Source organism: Astyanax mexicanus, chromosome 4, assembly GCF_023375975.1.
Source record: "Astyanax mexicanus isolate ESR-SI-001 chromosome 4, AstMex3_surface, whole genome shotgun sequence".
Taxonomy (NCBI): Eukaryota; Metazoa; Chordata; class Actinopteri; order Characiformes; family Acestrorhamphidae; genus Astyanax; species Astyanax mexicanus.
In genome coordinates, this window is record NC_064411.1 from 57,494,224 (window position 1) to 57,518,951 (window position 24,728).

The 24,728-nt window shown below is 35.7% G+C and overlaps 1 protein-coding gene across 3 annotated transcripts; it reads right to left on the minus strand.

Annotated features, from left to right (window-relative positions):
- Positions 1-691: 691 nt before the first annotated feature.
- tfa (transferrin-a) lies at positions 692-18,469 on the minus strand. 3 transcript variants are annotated; one of them, XR_007438577.1, is made up of 18 exons: positions 18,328-18,469; positions 15,441-15,592; positions 15,177-15,279; positions 14,181-14,372; positions 13,962-14,091; positions 13,793-13,848; positions 12,643-12,806; positions 11,012-11,162; positions 8,820-8,989; positions 7,684-7,777; positions 6,840-7,127; positions 5,015-5,168; positions 4,806-4,873; positions 2,867-3,054; positions 2,077-2,269; positions 1,012-1,103; positions 891-936; positions 692-815 (listed from the first exon to the last, which is right to left on the minus strand). XR_007438577.1 is itself a non-coding variant. In XM_049476749.1 (17 exons), exons 1-16 carry the CDS (start codon positions 18,365-18,367, stop codon positions 1,057-1,059), a joined length of 2,190 nt encoding a protein of 729 aa, XP_049332706.1. In that variant the 5' UTR covers positions 18,368-18,469; the 3' UTR covers positions 692-936; positions 1,012-1,056. The 3 variants fall into 3 exon arrangements, 1 of the variants encoding a protein (XP_049332706.1); XR_007438576.1 differs by lacking the exon at positions 891-936 and having other exon boundaries at positions 966-1,103; XM_049476749.1 differs by having other exon boundaries at positions 692-936.
- Positions 18,470-24,728: the final 6,259 nt, after the last annotated feature.

A 24,728-nucleotide genomic window follows, 5' to 3' on the forward strand; every position in this document is an offset into this window, starting at 1 on the left:
GCTTTAAATGAGGCTCCAATTCATCAAATAATCAGTATGACAAAAGTAAACATTGTTAAATGGTTAAATAATGTTTTAGCTAATTATTTATACACTACTTAAGACAGTGTTAACATTACTAGTATCAATTAAAGAATTAAAATGAGTTAGTTGAGATATTTTGATGTACGTAATGTTAATTAATGTATCCTTATTGTAAAGCGTTATTATTATTTATTGAGCAGAATTTGAGCATGGTGCCGCCCATACAGTCTGGAATTATTATAGGACTACAGAGTGTCCTATATGATTAGTGGAGTTGAACGCATATATTTGGAAATTGGGTATTGAAACCAACAATTTGGTGGTCATAATGTTTTATCGGTGTAAATACAACTAAAAGTCAAATGTGGCAGTCAGTTTTAACCCTTAACCCTGCTTACTGCACTGGAAAACAGATTTAGAGCAATTTTTAAATCATGTTTAGGGATGATTTGTGAAATAAAAGCAATAAAATATTTCATTTCATTGGTTTTAATTTTATATATAATTTGTATTAAAATGATAGCGTCTTCCTTTTTGTGCATTACAGACATAAAACATAATTCCTGTGTTTTAATCAGTGGAACATAATTCAGGACTGAAAGGGTTAAGCAATAAAAATGTGTATAAATAATAAGTAATGTGTCGTGTGAAAGAGATATAAAAGACATTTTTAATATTTTTTATATGTTTTTATTTCAAACAGCACTGTGCAAAAAAAGAATGGAAAACCAGTAACACCAAGATAGTTCCAGTAGAGTCAGAGCAGCGAGTGGCAGGTGAGTGTGGGACAGGTGAGTGTGGGACAGGTGAGTCTGGGACAGGTGAGTCTGGGACAGGTGAGTCTGGGGCAGGTGAGTCTGGGACAGGTGAGTCTGGGACAGGTGAGTCTGGGACAGGTGAGTCTGGGACAGGTGAGTATGGGGCAAGTGAGTCTGGGACAGGTGAGTCTGGGACAGGTGAGTCTGGGACAGGTAAGTCTTGGACACATGAGCAGTGGTGGTGTGTTTCTGTGTTAGTTAAGCGATCCAGACTCTACACGCTCTGCTGGCAGGTGTGGAAGGTGCAGGCCTTCTCCAGATCTGTAGAATTAAACAGAATTAAATACGGTTAGAATTTGGGGACAGACTCCACAGTAATGTCTATTAGTTTTTAAACTTTAAACATCTTTTTAAAAGTTCCTGCCATTTTTCTAATACTTTTATGCATATATTAAATCTGCAGAGTGGGGACAGACTACACACTAATGTATATTGGTTTAGAATTGGATGTCTTAAAAAAAAAATCCTGCAATTGTTTAAATACCTATATGCATATCTTCAAAACAGCAACTTTTAAACCTTTTAAAATTCAATGCAAAAAGTCAATGTAAAAAGATTTCAGGTCATTTTGAAGAGTTTCTATTGGTCCGTTCATCAAGAAATTTTAGCACAGTATAAGGGACAGTTTGTCTGTTCAAATTATGTAGTAAACTAAAAATCCACAAAAATGGAGATACTCCAACGACGATATAGTGTATCTGCAGAGTGGGGACCGACTCCACACTAATGTCTATGGGTTCACAATGGAGTATTTTACCAGCTGCTGTGGGTGTCCTAATACTTTTGTGCATATATTGTAGCTGAAAAGGGGGAACTGCTACAGAAAGCGGTTAGCATTGCCAGGTTGCCATTAGCCAGCTCAACAGTGGCTAATCCGCCATTGTTTTCTTCATAATAAAAGGCCACAGGCCAGAATGTGTGAATTAAAAAAGGATGTTTAGTAAAGACAATAAAGAATATAAAGTTTTTACTTAATTTCAACTATTCTATTTAGACTAAGTAAACTTTTGATCAAAATATGGTCAAATATATAAATTATGTTAATATTTGCATATCATTTTTAAGTAGAACTGGTATATTTTTAATTATAATGGAGTAACATATTTCAGCTATTAATATAAATAATGACTAAGTAAAGTCAGAATTATCAGTCATATCAGAATTATATCCTATCGCTGAAATTAGGCAATATTACATGATTTAAATTTAAAAGCACAGGTGAGTTCTTTTTTACCTGACATGCTGCTGTCACACTGGCGCAGAGTGTCCATGGTGCTCAGGTAGGCGGCGCCCAGGAACTCCCTGTAGCTCTTTGTATCTGAAATCTCTTTCAGACATTTGGTGGAGTCTTTAAAGAGCAGGTCCTTGCCTCCTGCCGACTCGAACATCTTGAACGGAGCGTTGGGGGTTAGAGTGCCGAACTTGGCCTGAAATACAGAAAATATGATTAACTATTGGTTTAGAATGTGATTTCAAGTGTCACAATAAGACAGAGACCACTCAAAAAATAAGAGATCCCTTAAAAATGATGAGTTTCTTTGATTTTACCAAATTAAAAATCTCTGGAATATAATCAAGAGGAAGATGGATGATCACAAACCATCAAACCACCAAACTGAACTGCTTGAATGATTTTTGCACCAGGAGTAAAGCAGCATAAAGTTATCCAAAAGCAGTGTGTAAGACTGGTGGAGGAGAACATGATGCCAAGATGCATGAAAAAAAAACTGTGATTAAAAACCAACCAGGGTTATTCCACCAAATATTGATTATTTCTGAACTCTTAAAGCTTTATGAATATGAACTTGTTTTCTTTGCATTATTTGAGGTCTGAAAGCTCTGCATCTTTTTTTGTTATTTCAGTCATTTCTCATTTTCTGTAAATAAATGCTCTAAATGAGAATATTTTTATTTGTAATTTGGGAGAAATGTTGTCTGTAGTTTATAGAATAAAACAAAAATGTTCATTTTACTCAAACGTAAACCTATAAATAGCAAAAACGTGAACGTAGTCATGTGCTCACCTGCTGCTCCTTGAGGACGGTCACTACTTCAGCGCGTGACTCTGGGCGAGTTACAACAGCGTGAGCTGGAACCTTGGCCAGGTGACACTTGGCGAACTGGGAGATCTCTAAACTCTCTGCTGGGTGGCTCGGGCAGATCAGACGATAATCACTCTTCTTCAGACTCTTCGCCCACGCCGGGCCTTTTCCTGGAGAGAAAGAGAGAGAGGGCGTGTTTAGCTATGAGTTTATTTATTTAAAGCGATGGTCTGTAACTTCTGGCGATTGGGGGATTTGGAGCCCTCTCTGGTGAGAATGTGTGACTGCGTAAAACATGCAGTAAAGTACGGTGGCCGAGAAAGCCCAACGCAGTGCAAATTGAAAAGCGCTGCAAAAGCACAAAACACATCCATCAAAATTACAACACAGGCGCAGCAAATAGAAAAATGTGTTTTGTGCTTTTGCAGCGCTTTTCAATTTGCACTGCGCTGGGCTTTCTCGGCCACCGTAGTAAAGTACTTTAAAAACATGAGCAGATAAAGAGAAGCAGAAGACTTCGCTGCTCTGATATCTTCATGTTCGCTGTAGCTCTTATATCAGCGCCATCAGAAGGTTGATGTCCAATCCAAAAGACATGTGACACGTCCAGAAAACTACCAGTGTACTTTTTTATAAATGAATATTGGTCATTCTATGGAAACGTCCATTTTTGTGTCCCTAGGTTTTACACAAGTGTATTACTTGAATCAATTAGAATCAATTATTTCCCCACAGGTGTTAGTGTCACTTGCATTACTGCCACTGGCCTATCAGTCACTGGTGTTATAGTCACTGGTGTTATTGTCACTGGTGTTATTGTCACTCGCATTACTGCTCCTGGAGCTATTGTTCCCGGTATTTCTGGCACTGCTGTTACTGCTAGTGTTGCTATTGTCACTAACAGCATTAGTGTCACTAATGTTACTGCTGCTGGTGATATTGTCACTGGCATTACTGCAACTAGCGATACTGTTACTAGTGTTACGGCTGCTGTTGCTATTGTCACTGGCGTTACTGCCCCTGGTGCTATTGTCACAGGCATTAATTCCATTGCTGTTACTGCCACTGATGTTAATGTCACTGCCACTGGTGCTACTGTTACTGGCATTACTGTGCTGTTGCTGTCGTCACTGGCGTTACTTCCTCTGCTGTTACTGCCACTTTTATTTTCACTGGCATTACTGTCACTGCCATTACTGCCACTGGTGCAACTGTTACTGGCTTTACTGTTGCTGTTGCTACTGTCACTGCCGTTACTGCTACTGGTGCTATTGTCACTAACGTTACTGTCACTGTCGTTACTGCTACTGGTGCTATTGTCACTAACGTTACTGTCACTGTCCTTACTGCTACTGGTGCTATTGTCACTAACGTTACTGTCACTGCCGTTACTGCTACTGGTGCTATTGTCACTAACGTTACTGTCACTGTCGTTACTGCTACTGGTGATATTGTCACTGGCATTATTGCAACTAGCGATACTGTCACTAGTGTTACGGCTGCTGTTGCTATTGTCACTGGCGTTACTGCCCCTGGTGCTATTGTCGCTGGTGTTACTTCCACTGCTGTTAATGCCACTGCCGTTATTTTCACTTTTGTTACTGTCACTGCCACTGGTGCTACTGTTACTTGCGTTACTGTCACTGGCGTTGCCTCCTCTGCTGTTACAGCCACTGCCGTTATTTTCACTGGCGTTATTACCACTGGCGCTATTGTCACTGGCATTACTGTTACTGGTGCTATTGTCTCTGGCATTACTGTCACTAACCACTGGTGTTATTTGGCATTGAAGTGCATTGATGCCATTTATTACAGTATTTTGTCCTTTTCCCTCTCAGAAATAAAAATAGGAAAAATCTTAAGAACTGCTGCTTTAAACAGATAATAAAACATGCTGTTACAGCCGACTCTGCGGACTCACCTCCGGTGTGCTCCTCTACGATCGTGTGCTTAATGAAGGCCACGTCACCTCCACCCTCCACCAGACAGCTGCAGAAACAGAAACATGTGCAGACTCTCAAACACTAAACCCTCCGTCTGGTTCCAGCCATACTGCTGCTTTAAAACGGGTTTAAATCTGTATTTTACTTCTATAAGTAAGTGGTTTTTTTTTTTTGACATAATTCATACCGGAAGGCTCCACTGTAGCCGTAGTAGAGCTCCTCGGTGCTGGCCTTACACTTGGCTTCCTCACTCCCAACACCTTTCCCGCTGCCCACACACAGAGCACACAGTTTAGACTTCGGATCAGCACCAGGAGCACAGCTCTGACTGAAGAACTTCGCTGTGTGGAGGGGAAATATAGGAGAATAGAGAGAAATATCACTAAAAAAAATATATATATATATATATATATATATATATATATATATATATACACATATACTATAGATGGAAATTAATGCATATTAAAGCTTGAATTAGCTGTACATACCAGGCAGTATATTTATAATGTACATAATACACAGCACACTTAGTAAATTATTACCATGAATTAGTTTGAATTAGATATTTAGTGTAATTTTCACTGTATACGGGCTACAGCTGAAGGTGATACAAAACCCTTTTTTCTGCAATAAAATAAGTTTGAGCTGCTTATTATTAACATACAAAATTAGACAACAAAAATTTTAAAAATAAAGGGTTGAAGGACATGACTAAAATTTAGATTTTTATATTATTATAGTATTTTTATCTGATTTTATCTGTAAGACATTTTTATTTGTTTTATTACCTTTTCTTACCTTAGATTTTTTTACCTATGATTTTATGATTCCTACTCTTAAATTCTTATTTGTACCCAATTTGTTTTATATATTTTTTCTTTTTCATCTTATTTAAAGTTTTTTATTATTTATTTATTCTATTTATATTTTTTGTCAATCCCTTCCCTATGTAAATGCTCGGCTACATTGTAAATTTAATACATCCTCTATCCATCCATCCATCCATCCAAAGTTTTGACAGTTGCTTTAATATTTGCAAATATTTTCTTTTACCATTGTAATTAGGAATTTCAGTAACGATTCAACATCAAACATGAAACCTTTTTATGTAATGCTTAAATAGAAATCCGTTTTTTTTTTAATTATTTACATTCTGGAGAACAATGAAAGAACATGGCCGCTCTTTATGAACACAAAAATTAGACAACCGTTATGAAACTAAATGAAAGGGTTGGAGGACACAAAAAGTATTGATTTGTGTTCACTAAAATATTGATTTTAAAGTGTTTTATGCTCAACTTTACGATGTTTATTCAAAAAATTATATTTTTTGACAGATTTACCTCAATATTTTCAAATATTTTCTATTACAATTAGGATTTTTAGTATCGTATTTTTCGCACTATAAAGCGCTTCAGATTATAAGGCGCATTTTAGGTGGCACTAGTAAGGAACAGGGGTGTCGCCATTTCAGACAAGTCAATCGAGTGCTGGATGTTAATCAACACGGATTTCTCTCCTAAACACTGTTTCTATGGGTGAGTAAAGCGCTTCCGTTTATTTACAGTAAGCTTAGCGTTCCAGATTTACACTAAGGCTGGAGCATTATCAGTAGCATTAGCGGCTAACCGCTAATGCCGCCTAACCGCCACCTGACAACGCTAGACTGAGGAACCCTGAGTGTTCTGGTAAGCCAGGGTGATATTAGCTAGTGGTTTGAACTACGTAGCTTGTTTTAACACGGTAAACATACAGAGTATAGTCCAATAATACTCACCTCTGAACGGTGAAAGAGCTAGCACTTCGCACAGTTAGCAGGTAATGCTAATACTGCTCCAGCAGTGCTAGCCGGGGTCAGCAGAAGGCTACAGGCTAATAATACTCACCTCTGAACGGTGAAAGAGCTAGTGCTGAGCGTCTAATGCTAATACTGCTGGAGAACGAAACTGAAACTCCTGTAAAGTGATTTATGTATTACTTAGTATACATTAAAACTCAGTAAAACTCACAGAAGTCACACTCTCCGGTGTCCTGGTGCAGGAGACCCATCGGGACGTTCCAGCCGGCAGTTCGGCCCAGTCCGGTGTGGCAGGACTTCTTACCCCTCAGGGTGCTCCAGGTCAGTTTAGAGTCTGCATGCACTACAGCCACTGCGTAGTAGGAGGGGTCCTCTGAAAGATACAACAAGATTACAGCAATTATAATCATGCATCTCCAGGTCTCTAGATGTTGAGTAGATGATGAGGTCCTACAGCACTTACCACCTGCAGGGCACACATCTGATTCACAACATTGTGCTGTTAAAAGAGAAAAACAGAAGAATTACATTTTAGTTTTTTAAAACTAAAAAAGTATTTATTAATGTTCATTAGTACAATATTAAAGATTAAGTTAGAATACTGTGAGTTTATGGTCTGTACAAAACATGTTTATGAAGTTCTACGCTCTTTCACTTTTATATGCAAATATAAAACACAAACAAACTAGTTTACAGTTAACTGCGATAGAAGCACAAAACTCATTCTTTATATCTGCTGATTTGCCACGGACAGTAGGTACAGATCCCTCCCTCAGACGAAGTCTGCTGGATAATCCTGCTGTGTACTGTCTGAGGTTCTTAACCTCAGCGTTCAAATGAAAATACCTGTCCCTAGCTATGGTTAGCGAAACGGCAATGCACTGCTGTTGTGTTCTGTACCTGGCAAACTGGGGTGTGGAAATGGGACTGGGGGAATGACAGTGGGCAGGTTCGGAGGCAAAAACCCACACAGATTACAACATACTCATACTATTAGTTCCTACAGAAACAAAATAATAAACAATTATTGGCCCTTTTAAGTTGACGTTACTTACAGGTATACTTCTCCACCATGGCTGGTACCAGTCCACATCTACCTGCGGAGTACACCTGTCCACCATCAATAGCCATAGCATCAGCCTCTTTACGCTGAAGAGAGAATAAAGAAGAAAGAACGAGGGGTAATTCCAGGTAAGATTTTATTAAGGTGTAAATAAATAATCACAAAACAGACATAGGGCTGTTATAATTGCTCAATTTATACTTGATCGACCATCATTGACTTTTCATGACCATCATATGATGTGCTTTCACTTCTGCCATGTATAAATAAGGGTTAATAATCTACAGTTACAGTAGATACAGAATCACCAGCACTGTAATCTGTTGTACCCATACTGCTCTGTAATTAATCTACAGTTACAGTAGATACAGAATCACCAGCACTGTAATCTGTTGTACCCGTACTGCTCTGTAATTAATCTACAGTTACAGTAGATACAGAATCACCAGCACTGTAATCTGTTGTACACATACTGCTCTGTATGTAATTAATCTACAGTTACAGTAGATACAGAATCACCAGCACTGTAATCTGTTGTACCCATACTGCTCTGTAATTAATCTACAGTTACAGTAGATACAGAATCACCAGCACTGTAATCTGTTGTACCCATACTGCTCTGTAATTAATCTACAGTTACAGTAGATACAGAATCACCAGCACTGTAATCTGTTGTACCCATACTGCTCTGTAATTAATCTACAGTTACAGTAGATACAGAATCACCAGCACTGTAATCTGTTGTACCCGTACTGCTCTGTATGTAATTAATCTACAGTTACAGTAGATACAGAATCACCAGCACTGTAATCTGTTGTACCCATACTGCTCTGTAATTAATCTACAGTTACAGTAGATACAGAATCACCAGCACCGTAATCTGTTGTACCCGTACTGCTCTGTAATTAATCTACAGTTACAGTAGATACAGAATCACCAGCACCGTAATCTGTTGTACCAGTACTTCACTGTAATTAATCTATAGTTACAGTAGATACAGAATCACCAGCACTGTAATCTGTTGTACTCATACTGCTCTGTAATTAATCTACAGTTACAGTAGATACAGAAGTACATAGTCTGAATCAACTCACTATTTTTTCATAATGTAAGAAAAATATACAGTACCATGATTTTACTGAGGCACTCGTCCACAGTCTTTCCGTTCTGGCACTCCACCCTGACGCTGCTGGTGGTGTCGTCCATGCTGTTGATGGACCAGGCGTCGCACTTCTGAGTCTCGGCGTGACCCACGGCGCACCACTTTATAGCTCTGGAAGCGCTGTCGGTGCTCGTCTCTGAGGAACAGCAGCAGAAGATCTGTTACAGTGCTGATCCAAAAAACACCAAACACTAAATCCTTAAATGATTTAAGTCCTCTACACAGGCACGCTTCATTACTACGATAATGTATAGCAGTTTCATAGGCCTTAAAATAGAGCCCTGGGGTACTTCTCAATATCTGTTCTCAATCTAAACAGCTGAATAATGGTTTCCACTTAAGGGTTAATCAGAAATATAATAATACAAAAGCATAATATTACACTAAAATCAAATTAAATTTACTTGTATGATTTGATTTGATATTGCACTAAAACTACACAATGCTTACTAAGACAAAGAACATTTTTTTTTATTTCTAAGTAAGATATGAATGAGATTTATTGCCTCAATATTTGACCATTCCATTTGCTAAGCTTTTTTTTTTTCATAATGAACACACATTCTTGGTGTTGGGGTCTTTTAACCCCTTTAATCCCAATCAAATACTCACACTGCATTATTATTATAGCAATTTCATAGGCCCTAAAATAGAGCCCTGGGGTACTTCTCAATGTCTGTTCTCAATCTAAACAGCTGAATAATGGTTTCCGTTTTAGGGTTAATCAGAAATATTAACCTGGGATTTAAGGAGTTAATTGTCTTATCAAAATACACACTGCAAAAAAAAAAAACTATTGCTAGCCAATGCGTTAAGCTAATTTTTCTTAGTAAGATTTCTTAAAATAAACTCAAAGTCTCAAAATTAGTGAAGTAAGACACTAATAAGTCTTTTGGCTTAGATTTGGATACAAGAATCAGAATAAGTCATTTGGAGTTTAAATTACTTAAAATTAGGTGAAAATTCTAGGAATGATTATCATTAATATTCCTATAACAAGCAAAATAATATTACACTAAAATCAAATCAAATCAATTTGTATGATTTAATTTGACATTACATAAAGAACATTTTCAGACTTTTAAGTAAGATATGAATGAGATTTATTGCCTCAATATTAGACCATTTCATTTGCTAAGCTTTTTTTTTCATAATAAACACACATTGTTGGTGTTGGGGTCTTTTAACCCCTTTAATCCAAATTAAATACTTAAAGTTCTCTAGGCAGGCACACTGCATTATTATGATAGCAATTTCATAGGCCTTAAAATAGAGCCCTGGGGTACATCTCAATGTCTGTTAATCTAAACAGCTGAATAAGGGTTTCCGCTTTAGGATTAATAATTATTTATTTTAACCTAGGGTTTAATGAGTTAATTGTGTATTTAAAATATACACTGCAAAAAATGTATTGGAAAAAATCTGCCAATGGTGTATGCAAATCTTTGTTAGTACATTTTCTTAAAATAAGCTTAAAGTCTTAAAATCCGAGTTTTTTTGGCTTGGATTTGGACACAAAAATGACTTTTGCGTTAATGTGAGGTTAAATTGCTTAAAATAAGTTACTCTTTCTCACTTTCTAATAGTTATTTCTAAATTAAACAAAGTAATATTATGCTAAAACTACACGATGCTTAGTAAAAACACAAACATTTCCAGACTTCTACATAAGATTTAAATGCACTGCAAAAATCCAGTTCAGCTTTTTGAGCTAAATTACTTCAAATACAGTGAAGACTGTGAAGAAAAATAAAATATTGCTAAAATAACTGACTAAAATACAGTAGCATTAAGGTGTACATCTAATATGTGCATCAAAATGTAAAGTAGTACATTTACAATATACTTCAAGCTATTAAAAATTATGTTTAAAAAACACACATACTTAAATCTACTTAAGTTTGCAGAAGTTGTACAAAAAACAGCACTCAAAATCACAACCTAATGCTTTTATGTTGTATTTAAATATATAGCTTAATTACAATTGAAATATACTTAAGTTGCCATAAGTTGTTACAAAATATTACATTTAGTATGTATTTAAGTACATGTTCTAAAATTAAAAAGTATGTACTTTTCCATTTTAAGTATACTTTTAAAAGATATGTTTAAATACACTTTTCTTCACCCATTGTGAATATATGAGGATGTGGATTACCTTTTTTCAGAGAGCGGATGGTAGACATGTACTGAGCTCCCAGGTACAGGAAGGAGTCGGTGGTCGCCGGCAGCTGCACCAGCTTTTTGGTCGAGTCTTTAAAGATCAGGTTTTTGGCTGGATAACCCTCAGAGGAGAACAGACCAGCATCCTGAAGAACACCCATTCCATCAGCATCAACATCTCGACTGGCTTCATTCTGTATCTAGCTAGTGTGGAATCCCTACCCCTCAATATGGAGATCTGCGCAAGCGAGGTAGCCAGAACAAGTAGAAAACTCTTACATTACCTTATTGTGGATTAGTTTTTAGTATGAATGATTCAGTATTGAGTATGAATGATTCAGTGTCTAATATAAAGGTTTCAGTGTCTTGTATGAATAATTCAGTACATATTATAAATGATTCAGTATCCACTATGAATGTTCAAGATCTAGTATGACTGAATCAGTATCAAGCATGAATGATTCACTATCTATTGTGAATGATTAAGTTTTTATTATAAATTATTCCGTTTTTAGTATGAATGTTTCAGTTTCGAGTATGACTGATTCAGTATTGAGCATGAATGATTCAGTTTTAATATGAATGATTCAGTATTGAGAATGAATGATCCAGTTTTTAGTATGAATGATTCAGTATCTACTATGAATGATTCAGTTTCTAGTATGACTGATTCAGTATTTAGTATGAATGATTCAGTGTATTGTAAGAATGATTCAGTGTCTAATATAAAGATTTCAGTGTCTAGTATGAATAATTCAGTACATATTATAAATGATTCAGTATCCACTATGAATGTAGAAGATCTAGTATGACTGATTTGTGGATCCAAACAATTTAAACTAATTATTATGCTTTTATCAGATTTCACCAGTAATGTAACAGTGATTAGACAGTTTCAGTTGGGAGTATTTTTTTCAGTTTCTAATTTCAGTATGAATTTTTCAGTTTCTAATATGAAGGTTTTAGTATGAATTGATTCAGTATCTAGTATGACTGAATCAGTATCAAGCATGAACGATTCACTATCTATTGTGAATGATTAAGTTTTTATTATAAATGATTCAGTTTTTAGTATGAATGATTCAGTATTGAGTATGAATGATTCAGTATCTACTATGAATGATTCAGTTTCTAGTATGAATGATTCAGTATAGAGTATGAATGATTAAGTTTCTAGTATGAATGATTCAGTTTCTAGTATGAATGATTCAGTGTCTACTATGAATGATTCAGTTTCTAGTATGAATGATTCAGTTTCTAGTATGAATGATTCAGTATCTACTATGAATGATTCAGTTTCTAGTATGAATGATTCAGTATAGAGTATGAATGATTCAGTTTCTAGTATGAATGATTCAGTATTTAGTATGAATGATTCAGTGTCTAACATAAAGATTTCAGTGTCTAGTATGAATACTTCAGTACATATTATAAATTATTCAGTATCCACTATTAATGTTCAAGATCTAGTATGACTGATTTGTGGATCCAAACACTAATTATTAGGCTATTATCAGATTTCACCAGTAATGTATTTTATGATGTTAAAATAGTGATTAGACCTTCAGTTTGCAGTATTTTGGTTCTGTATGACTGGATGAATGTACTTCTAAGTTACAGACGTACCTGCAGTGGCTTCAGAAGCTCAAAGATGCGGGCGGCAAGATCTGGATCCTTGCGGCTGACCACAGCGTGGGCGGGGACTCGGGCCAGGTGGCAGGTTTTATAGCTATCGATGGATTTCCTCGTATCGTCCAAACACAGCAGCTCGTAGCTGGCCTTGTCAACAGCTAGAATATAAAACAAGTCTTATCATTAGTCAATAATATGAATAATACAGTGTTTTTTGTATTAACAATATGAATAATTCAGTATCTACAGTTTACTAGTATGAACAATTTAGTATTTCCTATGAATGATTCAGTATCCAACATAAATCTTTTATTATCTAATATTAAATGATTTAGTATTCACTATGGATGATGATTCAAAGTAAAATGAATTGCTTGAATTGTTAAACATTCACCATGAATGAATCGTTCTATCACTAGTATAAATGATTCAGTATCTAGTATAAATTCATCAATCAGGATTCACTGTTTATGACTTAGTATCTAGTACGATTGATTCAGTATTGAGTATGAATTATTCAATGTCTAATATGAAGGTTTCCCTATCTAGTATGCATGGATTCAGTATTGAGTATGATTGATTCAGTGTCTCTTATGAATGATTCAGTTTTTAGTATGAATGATTCAGTAAGGGGTATGAAATATTCAGTGTCTAATATAAAGGTTTCAGTATCTAGTATAATTGATTCAGTATCTAGATTTAGTATCCACTATGAATGATCAAGACCTAGTATGACTGATTCAGTGTCCAAAATGAATGATTCAGTTTCTAGTATAAATGATTAAGTAAAATGAACATTGTTGTTTTATTTTATAAACTACAGACAAGATGTCTCCCAAATTCCAAATAAAAATATTCTCATTTAGAGCATTTATTTATTTGCAGAAAATGAGAAATGGCTGAAATAACAAAAAATGCAAAAGATGCAGAGCTTTCAGACCTCAAATAATGCAACAAAAGTTCAGAAATCAATATTTGGTGAAATAACACTGGTTTTTAATCACAGTGCATCTTTGGCATCATGTTCTCCTCCACCAGTCTTACACACTGCTTTTGGATAACTTTATGCCATTTTAGTTTGATGGCTTGTGGTCTCTTAATTTTTTTCCAGAGTTGTATACACTGTATTAGAAAAACTGCTCACCTGGGACTGTCAGGTGTTTCACAAAAGCAACCTCTCCAGCTCCATCCTTCAGACACCTGTAAAGACAGGTAAGAGGCGTGGCTTTTAGCTCCTGTTAGACTGAGGGAACCTCACCCAGTCTGCTGCACTAATATTACAGAACGTAAGCGTACGATAGTGAGGTTCTTACTGGAAAGCTCCATCGTAATCGTAGTAGGGCTCTTTGTGAGAGCGGGAGCAGTCGCCTTTGCACAGTTGGCACAGTTTGGAGCCTTTAGGGGCGCCGGGGACACAGCTGGCAGAGAAGTAGCTCATCACCGCTGCAGAACAGACACGGGCACATCACGTAAACGCTGGATTTATATAAAATAATATATTAATATAATAATATTATTACTGTGAAACTCACCCTCCTCCACAGGACTGCTCTCAGGGCCGGTCCACTCGATCCTGCCCCTGGAGAGCAGCGTGCCGATGGGAATGTTCCAGCCCGCGGATTTCCCCAGCCCAGTGTGGCACGACTTCTTACCCTTCAGCTCACTGAACTTAAACTCTGTGCCCTTCTTCACCACGGCAACGGCGTAGTAACAGGTATCCGAATCTGAAACCAGTTAAAGATCAAAGAAAAAAGAATTTTAAAGAGTTCTGTCACAATGCAGATTCATACTGGAACAAAATCGATACACTGCAGATTCATACTGGAACTTAATTTACACAATGCAGATTCATACTGGATTACAATCATTCTGCAAAACTCTACACACAATGCAGATTCATACCGGAACAAAATCGATACACAGCAGATTCATACTGGAACTCAATTTACACACTGCAGATTCATACTGGAACAAAATCTACACATTGCAGATTCATAATGGATTACAATCATTCCGCAAAACTCTACACACAATGCAGATTCATACTGGAACAAAATCGATACACTGCAGATTCATACTGGAATAAAATATACACATTGCAGATTCATAATGGATTACAATCATTCCGCAAAACTCTACACACAATGCAGATTCATACCGGAACAAAATCGATACACTGCAGATTCATACTGGAACTTAATTTACACACTGCAGATTCATACTGGAACAAAATCTACACATTGCAGATTCAAATTGGATTACAATCATTCCGCAAAACTCTACACACAATGCAGATTCATACTGGAACAAAATCGATACACTGCAGATTCATACTGGAACTCAATTTACACACTGCAGATTCATACTGGAACAAAATCTACACATTGCAGATTCATATTGGATTACAATCATTCCGCAAAACTCTACACACAATGCAGATTCATACTGGAACAAAAGCTACACAATGCAAAAAAAAAAATCTACAAGCAACATTACAGGATTATATATTATACAGTAATTTGGATTACCTTGACCATAATCTTCTGCAATGATGGGATGAAGGTCGTAGTTGATGAGGCCAGCTTGGTAGATATCTCCTCCATCCAGAGTGATGGCATCCGCTTCACCATCCTGATCAATTACACAATTGGTGAAAATTTGGGCATATGTGCTGATGTTGTTCATGTTAATGGAACAAAACAATGGGTGATATTGGGGACAGTAAAAATTATGAAGATTATTGTACATTAAGTTGATAATTCTCAACAATCATAAAGTCAGTGAAAATGTACCTTAATTGCTTTGATGCATTCCTCAGAACTGTCCCTCTTTACACATGCCAGTTTTGGAGCTTTGGCGGTGAGGTCGCTGCATTTCCGCAGCTCAGCGTCTGATTTCAAACACCATCTAATCGGGGGATCAGACGGGGCAGCCTGCGATAAAGCTGAAAAACAAACCCCTTACCATCAGATATATGCTGATAACATCTACAAACGAATATATTAACAAATTAATCTGCAATAAATACAACTGTTATAACTTAACGTATGAACCTGTAACATGCATTTTGCAACCAAACATGCTAATATAATACACTGCTGAAAATCCATTGGTAAAAACTAGAAAAAATGTATGTTAATTAAGATGTATATGCTTAAATTAAATAAAACATAATCTTCCAATGCAATAAGCAGTATAATTTCCTTAAAAAAAGCAATCACAAAGTCTCTAAATGAACAAAGTAAGACTTAAACATTTTAGATTTTAAGACTGATTAAAATAATTATTTCTAAGATTACACAATGCTTATAAAGACAAACATTTTTATCAGAGGAAAAAACAGATTTGTTGTCTTGAGAATAGATAATTGTTTTTATAGGGTACCATTTTTACTGTATCGTTACAGTAATCTTTTTAGTTTATTAGATAGATATTTTATTGCGCTTTTATTATATTTTTTAGCTCTTTATTGACTAAACTATCCCTGTAATTTTGATATTTTAAGCTCTTTTTTTCTAATTCATTTTATCTATTTTTTTTTTACTTTAGCGTAAAGCTTTTACGTTTGTTTGAATAAATATCTACTCGTATTTAGACTGAAATATTCCTGCAAATTAGCTTTTTATGCTTTTCTTACTAAACAATTTCTTTGTTAGGAAACCTCCTAGATTTTCTGCTAGCTACCATTTTAAGCTTTTTGACTAAAATATTATTTTAAATTACTAGCTGACTGTTTTAGAAAAGAATACTTTTTGAATAAACGATTCCTGCAACGCCAACATAACTTTTTAAGCTCTTCTAAATTCACTTTAACCACAATTTTCCCTACAAACTGCCGTTTTTTAGCTGTAATTAGTTAGCCTTTTAAGCCTGTACCTTTTTTGACTGGATTTCAGTTAGCTAGCTAGCTAGTTAGCTAATCTTTCAGGCTAGCTAGTTAGATTTAGACTAACTATTCATAAGAGTTAGCATTAGCATTTTTGAAATAATCTTTTTTAAATACTGTTTAAGTAAACTATTCATGCGATATTGAGATAGCTTCTAAAGCTCTTCTGAATTTACTTTTTTCACACAAATTGCCTGTTTTTGTAGCTGTAGTTAGTTAAGCCTGTTAAGCTTGTAGCTAGCCAGTTAGCTAATTATTTTAGGTCAGCTAGTTAGCTTTAGACTGTACTATTCAAGAGAGCTAGCATTAGCATTTTTCACTAAAATATTTATGTTATAATTTTATTATTATTATTATTATTATTATTATTATTATTATTATTATTATTATTATTATTGGGTAAGCTATTAATGCAATAACAATATAGCTTTTTAAGCTCTTCTGAATTAACTTTTACCACAAGTTTTTTTCCCCACAAACTGCTTGTTTTTTTCTAGCTGTAGTTAGCATTTTAGGCTTGTAGTTAGCTTAGCTGTAGTTAGCATTTTAAGCGTGTAGCTTTTTGAACTGAACTTTTTGAGCTAGTTAGCTTTAAACTAAACTATTCCTGAGAGTTAGCATTAAGCTTTTTATTTAAATAAAAATATTAATTAATAAGTTAACAATAATTAACAAGTTAACTTTAAAAAAACCTTTTGAGTAGCTTTTTAAGCAAATTTTAACGTTTACTACCATTTTTTCCCACAAACTGCCAGTTTTCCCTAGCTATCATTACCCTTTTACGCTTTTAAGCTAATCTACTGCTAGCTAGCTAGCTTTATGTAAGTTTTAGCTTGCTTGCTAGACTAAACTGTAGTTAGTTAAACATTCAATTACACTAAAGTGAGATTTAGATTTAAAAAGCTTTTGTGTAAATGTACTATTATGCTTCTATTATTAATGAAAGGTAATCCTTAAAATTAAATTTTTACTATGGTTGACAATTTATTTCTTTTTTTAAAGCTTTTTTTGATTAACCTTCTCCTGGAAGTTATTAATTTTAGCATTTCCGATTAATCTGTTCTAGTAAGTTATCGATTAAGGTTTTTTTAATCATTGGTGCCTGTAAATTATCGATTTAAGTTTTTTTTTACCAAAGTATTCATGTGCCTTTAGGTTTTAATAGCTTTTAGACTAGCTTTTAAACTGCTTTTGTGACTAAATTAGACATGTATGGTAAATTAGTTAACTAGCTAGCTAGCTTAGCTCTTTTAAACTGCTTTGGGTGAACTTTGGATGAACTTTTTAAGATGACTTGCTATAAAGTAGAAGATTTTTGGTTTAGTACAAAAGTTTAACACAAACTGTCCCTTACACTGTATCAAAATTTATTGATGTAAGAACAAATAGAAATTCTTCAGAATTACCTGAAATAAACTCTTTTTACATTGACTTCCACCGAAAATAAATAAGGCTTTATCTTTGTCTGGTAAAGTTGCTGTTTTTGAGATTTTCCTTGGATGGCAAAGATAAACTATATCTGGTTAACTACAGACTAAGACTAAACAATTTCTGTAAATTAGTTTTAGGCCTTTTTAATGGAACTATTACTATAGTATTTTAGGCCTTTTAAGTACTGTTCCTTTTCTTACAAAAATTTAGCTTAGTTATAGGCTATATTTTTCTTTTAATGGAAAACATCCATTCAAAATGCTGTGTAGTCCAAGTCTAGGTTCAATCCCTGTCTGGAAAACTGCTGCTAAAAGTCTGAAAATGAGAAATTCTAAAAGAAAAAAGCAGATTTGGTGCAGTACCAAGGAATCCGAGGATGGTAGAGAGGAGTATGATGTTCATGCTGGGGGTCCGGGGCTTCCAAAGGCAGCTCCACACTGTTGGAGGGGTAGAAGAGGTTTTTATAGGCAGTCCTGAGATATGGGTCAATATGTAAACTGTGGGTTTAGTCATTGGTGGACAGATTGTGATTATGAGCTACGGGCCAATCACAGCATATGAGGTGTGGCTTGTCTGAATACAGGGGGGGGGGGGGATAAGAGTGCTGGGCCTGGACGGACTTTCTGTGGAAATTCCCAAAGTCCATTTTCCTTTGTGAACAGATCACATCACCAATTTACACAGATGACTGGATTTCACTGATAGCTGCGAAGAATGACAGTGTTCGTAAAATATTTATTAATTAACCCATTCATGCCCTACAACTAAAAACTAAATTTAAACTCAGGATGATGTGGGAATTGATGATATTTTAAATGTCCTTAGCTTAAAATTAACTTAACTTGTTTTAGAGTTTAAAAGCTGGCTCGTTGAAGAACTGTACACATACAGACTTTGCCCATTGATCCGAGGTTAATCATTATTGAATAACATTGAAAAAAAGTTACTTTATTTCAGTAATTCAGTTTAAAATGTGAAACTCATACATTATATAGATGTATTAAACACAGACTGATCTATTTTAAGCCTTTATTTTTTTATTGTTTATTGAATAATTATGGCTTAAAGCCAATGAAAACCCAAAAAACAGTGTCTGTCAGAAAATTAGACTATTATATATATATATAAGACCAATTGGTACTTTTGCTAAGCAGTGTGGGCAGTGTGCCAAGTCCTGCTGGAAAATGAAATCTGCATCTCCATAAAAGTTGTTATCAGCAGAGGGAAGCTGTAAGATATGAAGTGCTGTAAGATTTTGTGGGAAAACAAAACTGCACTGACTTTAGACTTGATAATAAAACACAGTGGATCAACACCAGCAGATGACAGACATGACTCTCCAAACCATCACTGATCATCAGTAAATTTTACATTTCATTTAAAGTAAATCAAGGGAGCAGAAGTTTTTCCACAATCAGTGATGGTTTGGAGAATATATGAGTTTCACATTTTGAACTGAATTACCGAAATAAAGTTTTTTTTTTTGCATTTTCTTCAAACATGCTTTAGAATGGATGATATGGGGAATATTCTTGCCCCTGCAGATAAATCATTTTTTACACCGTTGTCCAGCTCAAAGTAGCTCCACACCTCCTTGCTAGAATCCGGAGAGCCCTGACATTTAAAACGAGGCGTTAATAACTTAAAAAGTGCACAAGAAGCTTATTAAACACCACTGTTTACAACCTGTAGTGTAACCTAATCTCCGGGCACTGCCAACTGAAAGTAAAATTATTATCAGTACAGTAATGGCGGCATCTGGAGCTGAAAGCTAGCGCTATGGGATGTAAACAGGGGTTTTTAATAAACTTCTTGTGCACTTTTAAAGTTCTTAACGCCTCGTTTTGAATGTCAGAGCTCTCCGTATTCTTCCAATGAGGTGTGGAGCTACTTTGAGCCTGCATAACAGTGTTAAATTGATTTATCTGCAGGGGAAAAATATGTCTTGTTTTATTATTCATTCTAAAGCATGATTGGAGAAACTGCAAAAAATTGCTGGATCTTGGAAAGCTGTTGGAGAGTGGAGGTGGGCTATTCAACAAAAGTTAGTACTCTTTATCATGTTTTACTACAACAAAAGTCCATTTTACACCAGAGTTCTCCTTTAATGACTGTTACACTTGGGTACTGTTATTGGTAACTGTATTTAATGACTGTTAAACTTGGGTACTGTTACAGTCAACTATTGTGAACTATAGTTAATTACTGTTACAGATGACCTTTTACATTTGACTGTAGATAATAACTGTTACAATTAACTATATTTAAGCACTGTTACAGTTATTAACTCTAGTTCACTACTTATTACCATTGAGTGCAGTAATATAACTATCATTATTCTCATTTTATAGGTGTCCTTCCTATTCATGCATATTTGACAAGCAATATTATAAAAAAAAATCCAAGTTTGTGTAGTTTCATTACTCAGCATATAAATGCTAAATGTGTAATCATGTAATCATGGCCGCTTATTAAATTAATTTTATTGCATATTTTAAAAATGCTTTCTGGCATAATAAACCAGCTAATATTTGTGACATTGCAAATATTCTATTACAATTTCCACACAGTTATTAGTCATTATATCTTACTTTAGTTGCACATTATGTTAAAAAATTGTAAATTAAACACAATACAATGCAGGATCCCACTTTTCTGGGGGCTGTGGTGTAGGAGGAGTGTGTGTGAGGAACATTGGCCTGACCCAGACGTGTGTACACAGTCAATATTACTCAATCCAAAGGCTGAAAGTGGGCTACAGAGTAATCATTACAGTGTAAAAAAAAATCACAGAGCAACCAAAACTGTCTTTTTAGCAATTTCACTGCAGCAATGGTGTAACTACTCTCCACAAAAACAAGAAACAATGCAGAAAATGCAGAAAAAAGTGTTTTTTGGGTTTTTTTTTACAGAAAGCCCACACATTCCTGTAATCGCGCCAGTGAAACCCAACCCATGTAACAGAGGCCAGTGCCAACATCATCTCAGCCCAACACAGGTGCCCCACTGTGAGGAAACACTGGAAACTCCGGAGTGAACGGGCTCTCGGACAGACGTTGCAGAATTCCGGACATTTTTCTCCAGTTTAGCTCTGGATCATCAGTATCTTTCACTTCTTTATCTTTAAATATGATATAGCACACGTATTTAATAAGTTATGAAGAGTTTTAGGTGTTATTTCGTCTCGTTATTCCTGCAAAAACAACTTAAAGGGGAACTCCGGTGTGAAATGGATTTGGGTCCAATGAGTACGAACTTTTGTGGAATAGTTCTCCTCCGTTTTTAACCAGTTTTCCCAAATACAGAGCTTTTAGCCGATGCTCCCAAAATGTTTACAATGGTAGTGATAGGGGCATAAAGTTACACATGCAAATAAATTTACAGAAAATGAGAAATGACTGAAACAACAAAAAAGATGCAGAGCTTTCAGACCTCAAATAATGCAAAAAAGTTTATGCATCTTGGCATCATGTTTTCCTCCACCAGTCTTACACACTGCTTGTGGACATATCATGTACTCACTGTCTGGTGAGTTCCTGTTTGTTTACTAGTGTACTCTAACAAACCACTCTAACAATCCTTCACTAAAACCCCTGATTTTAGCTCTAATTTGAAAAAGGCTAACAAAAAAAAGGGAGGGGTAGTTTGGGAAGGGCACTGGGTGATGTATGGGTTTAGAGGCGGGGCAGAAGTGAGAGCTGATTGCGGTGAGACGCAGATGGTTGCAGATGTCAGCAGGGGGGCGGGATTAGAGGTAGAGTTACAGGTATACAGTGAATAGTAGTGAATATTTGAGTAATGTTCGAATCCTGATTAAGAGAAACAAAAACTACTCAACTGAATAAAGATAAAAAAAAACTTTTAGAAAAAAATGAAGGTCGGTCAATCCGGAAAGAAGAATTTTAAGGACTTTAAAAGTAAATGGCTATTTTTTACACGATTAACAAACTTAAAGTAGCTCCACACAAATTGCCTTCAGAAGTCACTTAGAGTTAGAGTACACTAGTAAACAAACAGGAACTCACCAGACAGCGAGTACATGATATATCCAAAAGCAGTGTGTAAGACTGGTGGAGGAGAACATGATGCCAAGATGCATAAAAATTTTGCATTATTTGAGGTCTGAAAGTTCTGCATCTTTTTGTTATTTCAGTCATTTCTCATTTTCTGTAAATAAATGCTCTAAATGAGAATATTTGTATTTGTAATTTGGGAGAAATGTTGTCTGTAGTTTATAGAATAAAACAACAATGTTTATTTTACTCAAATATAAACCTATAAATAGCAAAATCAGAGAAACTGGTTCAGAAACTAGGCTGTGTCTTAAATTTATATTTGGGTTAATAGATGTATGGAATGAGTTAGCATGGCGTGCTAAGTGTAATACTGCAGAACTCAGCTGCAGCTGCACTGATAATCACGATGACAGTGACCTCTGACCCGTCAATAGCAGTGTGAGATAAGAGTTCACGTTTCCGTCAGGGACCACAGACCCGTCTGGCCGTCCTATAGGCTAACGTAGGTGATGGGGTTTATCCTCCGTCAGGATAAGTAAAGACGCCAGAACTGCACTATCATCATGCGAGCGCTTATGTATTCGGGAGATGTTTACAGATTAAAGTTCAGCTGATACTGAGCTGGAGATGAGCACACTGTCCGTCCTATACGTGACACTGCTGTCAATCAACTGACAGAGCAAAATTATAAAGAATTAATAAATAGCCTTTTGAGAAACTGACATTGCAATACATATCATTTTAGTGTGGGATTTTAGGTTTCATGTCTAAATTGGAGCAGCCTGGTGGTCAATCTTCATTAATTGCACATTGCACCAGTAAGAGCAGAGTGTGAAGGTTCAATTAGCAGGGTAAGAGCACAGTTCTGCTCTAAATATTACAATGCACACAACATTATGGGAGACATACCAGAGTTCAAAAGAGGACAAATTGTTGGTGCACGTCTTGCTGGAGCATCTGTGACCAAGACAGCAAGTCTTTGTGATGCATCAAGAGCCACGGTATCCAGGGTAATGTCAGCATACCATCAAGAAGCACCAACCACATCCAACAGGATTAACTGTGGACGCTGTAAGAGGAAGCTGTCTGAAAGGGATGTTCGGGTGCTAACCCGGATTGTATCCAAAAAACATAAAACCACGGCTGATCAAATCACGCAGAATTCAATGTTCACCTCAACTCTCCTGTTTCCACCAGAACTGTCCGTCACCACAATCAATTACTGTGCTCTAAAACCAGGTGATTCAGTTTCATTGTTCAACCCCTGTATATATGCACGCTGTGTATGCAAAACTGTAAAAAAAAAATAGTTTTGAACATCTCTGCTGGATTTTCTCAGTCAGTTTTATGAGGTAGAGTCGCCTGGAATTCAGGCTTTCAGTTAACAGCTGTGCTGAACTCATCAAGAATTAATTACTTGAATTTCTTGCCTCTTAAAGGGGCACTAAACCCCATGATTTTAGCTCTAATTCGAAAAAGGCTAACAAAAAAAATGGGAGGGGTAGTTTGGGAAGGGCACTGGGTGATGTATGGGTTTAGAGGCGGGGCAGAAGTGAGAGCTGATTGGGCTGAGAAATGTGCCTCTGATAGCGGTGAGACGCAGATGATTGCAGATGTCAGCAGGGGGGCGGGATTAGAGGTAGAGTTAAAGGTATACAGTGAATAGCTCTATTTGAGTTATGTTCTAATCCAGATTATGAGAAGCAACAACTACTTTTCTAAATAAAGATAAAAAAATCAATCAATCCGAAAAGAAGAATTTTAAGGACTTTAAAAGTATCCTCAAGCGCAGTCATCGCAAATACAATTAAAAAGGATGAAACTAGCACTCATCAGGACCGCCCCAGAAAAGGAAGAGCACTTAATTGTCTTCATTTTAATCTATATTTAAATGAATGTGGACACAGTGAATGGAATTTATCATTAAAATTATATATTTTTTTGTTTTATTTTACTGTATTGTAAGATCACACTGCAGTACCGTTTATGTGTGAGGAAATAAAAAAGAAAAAGCTTCAGAACAACACAGCTTAGAACAATTTAAACTTTTTGAACTACAGAATTTTATCAAATGAGTTTAATAAAATGATAAGATTGTTTTAAAAACTATCCATTTTAAAAACTATACATTTATTACTGTAATCAACAGGTTTAAGTTGCTCATTGTTTTAATCAAATCCGCAAACATGCAATGCAAATACACAGCAATGCAATAAATCACTATTATTAATATTAAATACACAGCTTATTAGCATTAGCCTTAGCTTTAAATTGCTAAGCAAATGTCATCTACAATACTGTATCCACAAATACTGTTATTTCAAAGAGTCTCAGCCAATCAGATCTCAGGAGCATTGTTTTATTACTGTAACACTAATTGAGCACTAATTAAGTAACTTTTAGCTTCGTTAGCTAATTGGCTCTCAGGCTAATGCATCCAGCTGTGCTAACAGCTAACGCCGTCACACATTAACCCGATTCAGAGAAAGTGCAGTAGACCTTCGCTTTACGCAACAGCAGATTCTGGGGGTTTGGGTTTACTCAGATCAGATCAGATCAGATTAGATTAGATTACACCTTGAACTGATTCCACTGATTTTCACTCTGATTTCTTTGAATTAATTCTTTAACTTAACTCAATTATCTTTTTCTTAGTTATTTTAACTATTTATTATTTAATGATTTATGGGTCATTTCAGGCCCTGTTCTTGTGCTCTCATCTATAAAACACAGATATAAAATAAAGA

Excerpts from the sequence above, each read along its gene's own strand:
- tfa (XM_049476749.1), bottom strand. The coding sequence starts at position 18,367 with ATGAACATCATACTCCTCTCTACCATCCTCGGATTCCTTG. Across the intron at positions 13,849-13,961 it reads GATTACGATGGAGCTTTCCA|GTGTCTGAAGGATGGAGCTG; the intron begins GTAAGAACCTCA and ends CTGTCTTTACAG. Across the intron at positions 5,169-6,839 it reads CACCGGAGAGTGTGACTTCT|CGAAGTTCTTCAGTCAGAGC; the intron begins GTGAGTTTTACT and ends CCCTCCACACAG.